At 45.1% G+C, this 10894-nt stretch overlaps 1 protein-coding gene across 2 annotated transcripts in view; it reads right to left on the reverse strand.

Annotated features, from left to right (window-relative positions):
* The window catches only part of LOC137417425 (chitin synthase chs-2-like), a 212861-nt gene extending 206903 nt beyond the window's left edge, over positions 1 to 5958 (reverse strand). The window contains exon 1 of one of the 2 annotated variants that reach the window (XM_078785804.1): positions 5747 to 5958. In XM_078785804.1, coding sequence (XP_078641930.1) covers positions 5747 to 5817 — 71 coding nt within the window. In that variant the 5' untranslated portion in view covers positions 5818 to 5958. The remainder of the gene's footprint in view (positions 1 to 5746) is intronic. The other variant, XM_078785805.1, reaches the window with a different exon arrangement.
* Positions 5959 to 10894: the final 4936 nt, after the last annotated feature.

The raw sequence follows: 10894 nt of genomic DNA on the forward strand, positions 1-10894 counted from the left end.
GCGGTTGAACGAACCCCGGGTGGACGTTTTTCCACCGGGCAGGTATCGTACCGGGCACCACGGCTGCAGCCCCCTCCTGGCCACGCGAAGCGGGTACTGTAAAGCAAGCAAAAGCCACACGCCGCTTGCAACGCGTGTTAGGCCCCAACGTGCGACCCGTATGCGTCTTTGAAGACGGTGCCGCGAACGGTGCCAGACGCTGGGTCGGTGCACGGCCCCACGGCAGCTTGACGTCTCCACCGGGTAGGTACCCGTCCCGGTAACTCCTCTCGCCAGACGGGCTTGGGAATGCCGCGTTCCCACACGGCTCAATATCGATCCCACCTCCCGTCGGAGCGGGGCGAGGAAGAAGAATCCTCGTCGCTTCTCTCGACCTCGTGTCTTTCTTCTTCCGTTTCCGGTCTCTTTTTCCAGAAGGGCTCCTGACCCTCCAACCACAACAACCCTTAATCGACTACACATTGATAAGCAAAGACCTGCATAGTAATTCACATACATTCCCATAAATATGTAACACAATGAACACCGAGGTTCAATTCTGTGTTTTCAATTCGAGTTCGAGTTCAATAGGAGAGAGTACACAGTGTAAAGGACCAGCACTTCTGGAACAATGTGCTCTGGACAGATGAGTCAAAGGTAGGGCTATTTGGCCACAGTACCAGAAGACATGTTTGGCGAAAACCAAAGACAGCATTTGACTACAAGAACCTGATACCAACTGTAAAGCATGGTCGTGGAAATATTACTGTTTGGGGCAGCTTTGCTGCATCAGGGCCTGGGCAGCTCACCATCATATAATCCACTATGAATTCTTCATTGTACCAGAGGGTGCTTGAGGATAATGTGAGGCCATCTGTCGGAAAGTTGAAGCTCAACCGAAGGTGGACCTTGCAACATGACAATGACCCTAAACATACCAGTAAATCCACCAAGGAATGGCTGAAAAGAAAGAAATGGAGGGTTCTGGAATGGCCAAGTCATAGCCCGGATCTAAATCCTATCGAGATGTTGTGGGGGGATTTGAAACGAGCTGTGCATGCAAGAAACCTGGTGTTGGGCTAGCGGCTAGGGTGCCGGCTTAGGATCCTAGGATCCTGGGTTCGAATCCCGGTCAATCGCTGAATTAACGCCAGGGGGGTTGACTCAGCCTATCATCCTTCCGAGGTCGGCAAATTGAGTACCAGCTCACTGGTAATTCCCTGCTTGTCGTTAAAGGCGGCAAAAAGGGTTGGCGTCAGGAAGGGCATCCGGCCGTAAAACATCGCTTCAAAAAGGGGACCGAAAAACAACAACAACCACAGTTCCCGAAAAAGGCCAACCCCCGCTTGCGGGGAAAAATGGCCTCTAAAGGTGGTTTTTTTTTTTTTTGTGCATGCAAGAAACCCCTCAAACATCACACAGCTGAAAGACTTATGCATGGAGGAGTGGGCAAAAATTTCTCCCAGTCGATGTCAGAGACTGGTAGATAGTTATAAGAAACGCTTAATTGAGGTTGTTTCTGCCAAAGGGGGCAATACCACCTATTAGAGCCACGGGTGTACTTACTTTTTCCACACATGAAATTTGCATTAATGTTTATTTAAATTATACAATGGACTACAAAATGTAAATGTTTCATGATATTTGTTATATTATATCACCTTTATCTGTCAATATTGTTGAAATGAAGATCAAATAGCTGTATGTCGAAATATGTTGAAAAAGTCAAAACTTTACATGGGGTGTACTTACTTTTTCATGTGACTGTGTATAGTATATATATATATATATATATATATATATATATATATATAAATATAATTTAGTGCTCCAACCTAATGAGCGAACACTGACGTCACCGCCACATGTGTCCGCCTTGCCTGCCAAGCTCCGGAGGAGCCATCTATCAGTGCGTCTTTTATAAATGTTGATTAAGATACTGTCACAAGTAAACTCCCAGTTATACTGCATGTGTATACTGTATGTGTATAATATATAAACACACACACACACACATCTCGTTTTTTCATTTCTGTTCCTCACAATTCTATCTCTCTCTTTTACAAACACACACACACACACACACACACACACACACACACACACACACACACACACACACGCACGCACACACACACACACACACACACCTCGTTTTTTCATTTCTGTTCCTCACAATTCTATCTCTCTCTTTTACACACACACGCACACACACACACGCACACACACACACACACACACACACACACACACACACACACACACCTCGTTTTTTCATTTCTGTTCCTCATAATTCTATCTCTCTCTTTTACACACACACACACACACACACACACACACACACACACACACACACACACACACACACACATCTCGTTTTTTCATTTCTGTTCCTCACAATTCTATCTCTCTCTTTTACACACACACACACACACACACACACACACACACACACACACACACACACACACACACACACTCACACACACACACACTTAATTAATTGTACAGTATCGGTTTTTCCTAAACGTAAATAATTTAAAGGATTGTTGTAAATGATGTTAATTTCACAACATCCCATATTCAACTTTATTTAAATTGCAAACCTCAAACATAGTTTCTCCACTTAAAGCAAGAACCTTAACCTGTAAGCAACTGACTAGTTTCCCGACTGCATGGATCATCAGGTGGGCACCGTTCTTCCTCGAGGTTTCGATCCTTTCAGCCCAGGACCTCTCCAAACGGCGGATCCACAACCTCGATCATGGATCCACATCAATAGATGGTACATCAGTAGATCCACAACCTCAGTTGCGTCCAGGCAGTCAGGCAACCCATCAATGCACCAACATATTGCATCGCACATTTGCTGCAGGTCAATAGGTAAACTATATTTGAGGTTTTACATGCAATTAATTCTTTAGTTTCTTTTAACTTGTAACATGTAGCCATTACTGTACAATTGTCAATTAATGATATTGTTTGCCACATCAACAAAGAATAAACATATACGTATACTGAGGTATACATATACGTATATATAAACATATACTGAGGCTAAATGTTACTGATCGCGGTTTAGATGTTACTTTGGGCCGAGCGGATGGTCCAACCGCGACCGTTACAGGATCCCCAATTGGCCCGACTCCCCCAACGTTGACCAGATCGCACCACAGATATTCAATCGGGAAACCTCTAAAGCGACCGAAAGAGAAGGAAAAGAGAAGAAGACAGAGTACGGAGGAAGATATATGAGAGACAGTAAATATATGAGAAACAGTATAGTGGATTTTCCACCAAGACACACAAAAGTTTTCCACGAAAAGTTTTACACACACACACACACACATACACTAGCTTGGCTCGGCTCGCTGCACTCGCCTCACCAAGCGTCGTTACTGAGAAACAGGCTTATTTTAACTGAGGCTAATGACTGTACCTGAGTTGCTGTGTTGTCATGATTTTCACCAATCATAATACAAACAATTATTACTTTGCACAAATGTATTTGTTGTGTTTGTGATATTACATTTTTATGGGCAATTTAGGTTGAATGTTTTTTTTTCAAGAAAGAACCCCTCAGCACACACACAGGGGAGGGGTAGGTGCATACTGGAAGTTTGGGACGATTACACCTCACCACAAAGTAATTCAAAACACTTCACCACAAAGTAATTTTAAAAACCTCACCACCAAGTAATACAAAACACCTCACATCCATAAAACACGTAATAAAAACACCTCACCACCACGAAATTAAAAACACCTCACCACCACGAAATTAAAAACACCTCACCACCACGAAATTAAAAACACCTCACCACCACGAAATTGAAAACACCTCACAGGCATCAAACACGTAATAAAAACACCTCACAGCCATCAAACACGTAATAAAAACACCTCACAGCCATAAAACACGTAATAAAAACACCTCACCACCACGAAATTAAAAACACCTCACAGCCTTAAAACACGTAATAAAAACACCTCACAGCCATAAAACACGTAATAAAAACACCTCACCACCACGAAATTAAAAACACCTCACAGCCATAAAACACGTAATAAAAACACCTCACAGCCATCAAACACGTAATAAAAACACCTCACAGCCATAAAACACGTAATAAAAACACCTCACCACCACGAAATTAAAAACACCTCACAGCCTTAAAACACGTAATAAAAACACCTCACAGCCATAAAACACGTAATAAAAACACCTCACCACCACGAAATTAAAAACACCTCACAGCCATAAAACACGTAATAAAAACACCTCACAGCCATAAAACACGTAATAAAAACACCTCACAGCCATAAAACACGTAATAAAAACACCTCACAGCCATAAAACACGTAATAAAAACACCTCACCACCACGAAAGTAAAAACACCTCACCACCACGTCATTTAAAAACACCTCACCACCATGTCATTTAAAAACACCTCACCACCAAGTAATTCTAAACACCTCATCACCAACTAATTCTAAACACCTCACCACCACATAATTAAAAACACCTCACCACCACGTAATTATAAATACCTCACCACCAATTAATTCAAAACACCTCATCACCAACTAATTCTAAACACCTCACCACCACATAATTAAAAACACCTCACCACCACGTAATTATAAATACCTCACCACCAATTAATTCTAAACACCTCACCACCACATAATTAAAAACACCTCACCACCATGTAATAATAAATACCTCACCACCAATTAATTCTAAACACCTCACCACCACATAATTAAAAACACCTCACCACCACGTAATTATAAATACCTCACCACCAACTAATTCTAAACACCTCACCACCACATAATTAAAAACACCTCACCACCACGTAATTATAAATACCTCACCACCAATTAATTCAAAACACCTCACCACCATGTGATTTAAAAACACCTCACCACCATGTGATTTAAAAACACCTCACCACCACGTGATTCAAAACCACCACAACGTTATTAAAAACACTTCACAACCACGGAAACAAAAGTTTGAGGGAGTCGTTAAGTGAGAACACAGACACTGCCCAGATGTGTCGATATATAGATAAATGACTGTACCTCACCACCGTTGCCGTTTTGTCATGGTTTAAACCAATCATAATTCAAACAATTATTTTGCACAAATGTATTTGTAATATACGTGATATCACATTTTATAAACAATTTAAGTTAAAAAAAAAAAAAGATCCCCAAAAAAATCCAAAAAAAAAAATATTGGAACATTTTCCAATAAAAATACCCTTAGGACATACGGACGGGAGAGATATGTGCATTCCAGAAGTTTGGTACGATTTCACAAAAGTTTGAGAAAGTAGTTCAGTGACAACACATCACAACACAACACAACACAACACAGGACAGGACAGACGCTGCACAGATATATACATAGATAGATATAATCGGGAGATTAAATAAGACGCGGACGTAGCTTCAGGACGGTCGATCTTTAATTCTCGACAAGCTTTCGACCAACAAAGTCTTCTTCTTAGTCGTCCCCAAGTTCAGCGGAACTTTAAAAATTCTTGTAGCCGGATCCGAATCCGAATCTTCACCAAAATCTAATCATTTCGTCCCTCTCACATGCACTACATCTCTGCCAAATTTCGTCCGAATCCGTCCACAACTTTTTGAGATATTTTGTTCACAAACAAACAAACAAACGGACAGACAAACAGACAGGGGTGAAAACATAACCTCCTTCCACCTTTGGTGGCGGAGGTAATGAAAATGTACCTGTCATCATTTTCATCCAATAAAGCGGAAGAAAGACTCGCAAAAGATGTTCTCTCGGTCAAAGTGTCCATAATGCCCTCTTCGTTTTCTCCACCTTGACAACAATCTCTTCTCGCACCTTACAAGCACAGAAAGCGTATGACAGAAAGCGTATGTCACAGAATGTGACAAAGCTCACAGCTCACATTCAGCACTGAATATTTAAACTGCCTATCCCCTCACCTTAGACACACCTTATAATTACTGTCAGCAAATTGACATGATTCATGATGTGACGTTTTGTTTGTTTCCGGTAATCAATGGTGACGATTCCTTGGATATAACCATTAATCACGACAAGGCTAACAAGGTGATGGGCGGTTAGGAAATAGTAATACTTTACCTCTTTTTTTTCTTTTTATAAATATCATGTTTTTCAGCCTTTTTAAAAATAATGATAGAATACCTGCACAATTTCCAACACTGTACCAGTTATAAAAAGTGATATGTATATAATAAAATAAAATTTCATTAAAATCAATTATGAAATTTCGTTTTCTGCAAGGCAGCAAGGACTTTGGGACCAACTTGTTGGGAGAAATTTATCCTTCGCTATGTCGAAATGTGAAGCACAGCACAAACATAATATATATATATATATTTTGTATACAGAATCGAGGCTCGTGTAAGAGCTAACACATTGAACATGAAGACATGCACAGACACATAAAACATACAATGAAGAGAGCGGGAGACAAGAGGGGGAGAGAGAGTGAAGCACACAAGCACAACAACAAAAGAGAACAGAGACGTCAATAGATCTGTGGAAGGGACGGGGGGGCTGGGGAGGAGAGAGTACACAGTGTAAAGCAAATGAACACTACAAGGAATTTCAGGAAAGAAGTTGGTGATTGAAAGAGGTGGATATGGGTGTGCTTTAATGGGGGTAGAAAAGATCAAGGTTTTGGATGGGGGGTAACATTATAACATAAGAGATGGTGGTGAACAGCAGTTTTAAAGACCTGGAGAGAGAAGAGGGATTGAAGAGAGTGAGGGAGAAAAGAGGAATGAAAGAGTGAAGGTGAGCAGAGAGTCTTGATTTTGGAAGTTTCACAGAAGAGGGTTGCTGGCAGATTTTTTACCTACTGCACATCAAGGTAGAGGTAAGGCCTTGATGGTTATTGTCCCAGGCTTCAGGACTTGCTTACAGAAATTGGAGACATGTAATTTAGAGTGGGGGGCGGGTAGGCGGGTGAGAGTGATGACATGGCCGATGAGGGGGATGGAATGTGTGCCACACAGTGTCTTGTGGGTGGCGTATGTTTTTGTGTAGAGGTGATATGTTTTTATGTGGTCGTGAGTTTGGAAATTGAGTTATGAGCGACAGTGTTTTGAAATGTGCTTTTCGAGATGTGTTGGTTAAATGTGAATGGGGATTTCACATTGAAGCAGGCCATGGCAGCAACTTTTGAACAACTTTTTGTGACATCTGAAAATGTGTTGAGAATTGAATGGAAGCGGGGGAGGAAATGTGTTTTGTGGATTTTGTGGGTCGGGAAGGTGTGCGTGTCCACAGGTACAGATCAGGCTCTGGAGGAGCGATAACTGCAACCCCCCTCTGCGGCAATTACCCCTGGCAGCCAGTGGTGACTGTAAATTGGAGCCCGTCGGTGGTGGGGTCTGTTGGGCGCCCTGGGGTGAGTGAGACTCCTGGCGACCCGTGTAGCTGCAAGGATGCAGGAGGCAACGGAGCCTGGTGTGTGGAGACCCACACCAGCGGGGTAATGGCAGAAAGGGGCTGTTTGACTGTCACGGGGCCAAGGGGTAAAGGGGGGGGGGGGCAATGAATTTGTAAGTCAAGTGACTTGTGTTTGGGACTGTGGGCACCGCAGCCTGAAGCGCCCCCACCATCCTGCTCATGCGGTACCTCCCTGCTGCCTAGTTGAGAAATGCACACACATGTGAAATGACCTATGCCATGGTCCTGCAGGGGGGTGAAATAAGTGCTTTGTTGATTTTTGGAATGTGTTTGGATTTTGGAATGCGTATGCATGGTTATAGGTTTGTGTTGAATGAATGCGGGTGAAATCCACCGAGCCATGTCACTCACCTGTAACACCAGGACAGAGCCCGCGGAAATTTGGGGTGCATTGCGATGGCCTCGCAGGTAACGTTGCGTCTTGTGGCATCCGCCGGGGGACCGGCCATGTCACTCACCTGTAACACCAGGACAGGGCCCGCGGAAATTTGGGGTGCATTGCGATGGCCCCGCAGGTAACGTTGCGTCTTGTGGCATCCACCGGGGGACGCGGTCTGTCGGAAGGGGTTGTGTTTATGGATCAGAGAGTGTTATGTTGGAAGGGGGTATGTTTATTGTGTTTATCAGAGAAAATGTTTAAAACTTTTTAAAAACTTTTTAAAACTTTTTTTTTGAGTTTCTACTTTTGAAAAACGTTTATATCAGAGTACGTTTATCTGGTACGTTTAAACGTACCAGAGAAAATGAGTCACCAAGCATATAAATTATTACCCTTGTTGCTGTCACTTGGGTATATATTGTGATGGTTTTGTGAATAAAGATAACCCCCCTCGTAGGTAGATGCAACACAACATGTAGCCTCGTTGTAGTTCAGTTATTTCTTATTAAATGTAAGCGTAGTCTCCTTTCCTGTGTTAGTTTTGCGTTGAGCAGGCCAGTAAGTGTAGGCCTCGATTAGGCTGGAATGCCATGTGCTCAGCCTGGAACAAGTCTGGCAAGGCCGAAGGGAGGAGCTGCAGGGAGTGGCCGGTAAGCCGCGAGCAGCCAATCGGTGCCCAAGGGGAGTGGCTCACAACGGCAACGAGAGGAGGAGCTTGGAACATTCAGGTAAGGCCGGAGAGGGGCCATATAAGACCCTGCCCCGAGCCCCCCACGTCAGAGTCGTGTCAGAGCAGAATCGTCAGAACCGGAGCAGTGAGAGTCGCTTCAGAGCTGGGAAAGTCGTGGTGGTTAAATCGGGGATCAAAGAGACATTGTAGCCAGGACTGGATTGAGTTGATTGTCATAGCCCTCTGTACACAAACTCTCCCCGTGCCCTGTGCTCTGCTGTCGCTGTATTAATCGCGCTGTGTGAAGACGACCCATTCCGGGCCACAGACGCGCGATCTCCTTGCCTGCGCTCCCAGCACACGTGCCGTGAACAACCGAGGGCCACGCCGGGCGAGCTGTCCGGAGTGGACGGCGCCAGGACGCGTTTGGGCACGCGAAGTTGTTCTTCCTTCTTTTCCCCTGCGTGAGTGAGTGGGCCCTTTGTCTGGGCTTTAGTTAAGACTGTTAAGCATCTGCTCTGTATCCCTTCCATTTTATCCGGATCGCTGTACATTATAAATAAACCTGTGTTCTTTCTTCTCTTTGATCATTCCCGTCCTTTCTATCTATTGGCCTAGCATCACACGAATAAAACCGCTCAAATCGGGTTCAATAAAAGTAACGGCACGAGTCACATGATACGCAAACCGCTCTGCGTATTCGATTAGCGTGGCTTGTGCGAGGTTCAGTCCCCGTTCTCGTGGTAGCGTGGGTACCAAAGGTACATGTGGAATCGACCCGATACCCATTCCCACGCCCGCTACGGGAGTGGCGACTCGGCCTCGTGGACACGAAGACCCGAGGGGGAAAAGGGGTTTAACCCCCCCCCCCCCCCCCCCCCCCGTACGTCTACGGGCTTCGAGAGATCGTGATAAGGCGTCGTGCAGCGTCTACGGGCGTGATAAGGCGTCGTGCAGCTGAAACGGATGAAGAACGAGCTGCTCGCTTGGCAGACAACACTGAACGCGAGGCACGGCGTCGTGCAGAAGAAATCCCTCACCAGCGAGAAGACCGGCACATAAGGGATGCCCTGCGCCATGCGGACGTACACCATGCGAGACTTGAGCAGGTTCACCGTGACAATCGCAATCTTGATCGATACGATGATACCGATTTCTTCCGAGAGGAACTTCATGTTGACTATAGGCACGCGTTGAGCATGACCTCAGTATTTCAATGCACAAAATGCGCGCATTGTGCTGCTTTGGTGTGGAACGAGGCGGGAAGAGGCTTTTGCTGCAACCACGGCAAAGTCGACCTTAAGCATAATCCTACGAATCCCACACCCGGTTCAATTCCATCACAACCTCCAGATGCTATTAAAAACCTTTTCCTTAACCAGGACTTTGTGAAGCACGCGAAACAGTACAACAACGCGCTGGCAATGGCAAGTATCAGTGTCCGAGAGATAGGTGTGCCTGGCTTCAATCCTGGAGTGCGCATACAAGGTAAGGTTTACCATTTCATTGGTGCTCCTCTTGCCGATCTGGGTTGTACCCCCACGCTTTGCTCAGATCTACTTTCACGATCCAGCCCATGAGCTGGATTATCATCGTGCCCACGCCTCAAACAGTGGCCTGAAGGTCTACTCAACTTGCTTGCCAACGAAATACATCTCTGTGTGTGTGTGTGTCTGTATGTCTGTCTGTGTGTATGTCTGTGACCGCTGCTTCTTTTGATACTTGCCAGGTATATTGCTGGGGACCTGAGGATGTGCCTTTTCATGGTTTGATATTAATCGGACAAGTGGTTACCAAGTTATGACCATTTATTGAGCAAACACATACGTATTGTTACGGACACGACTTTGATGTTATTGTGGGCCGAGCGGAATGGCCGCCGTGTTCGCACAAGTTACCCGATTATACTCGAACGTTGGCCGAGTCGCGCTACGCTAAATCAATTGAGGAAAAGGACACAACGGCTGGGTTAAAATGACACGACACCAAGGGTTCAGTTCTCAAGACCTCCGGAGGAGGTTATAATATTGCGGAAGGTCAGATTACAGGGATGAGAGGTACAGCATAGTAAGATAGGCACTTAATTACGGTCTTATAATAGCCCCGACAGACGACAGATAAACAGGACAAAACTGACTCACACGGGGATTGATGGCAAGGAAAGCGGGTAGTCGATGGCTCAAGGTGCACCTTGGCTCAGGGACAGAATCGACCCGGTCCGGTCCAGTAGATGCGGGGAGGTCGCTCAGCGCTCGGAGGTCGCGACTTGTCTCTTATTCAAGCTCGGGGCGCATCTGATCTCACATCCGGTAAGTCGCTGCGCATATCCGGCGGGGAGTGACACGCCCTCGGCTCGTTAGC

The sequence above is a fragment of the Myxine glutinosa genome, chromosome 10, assembly GCF_964187855.1.
Source record: "Myxine glutinosa chromosome 10, kmMyxGlut1.1, whole genome shotgun sequence".
In the NCBI taxonomy this organism is placed as follows: Eukaryota; Metazoa; Chordata; class Myxini; order Myxiniformes; family Myxinidae; genus Myxine; species Myxine glutinosa.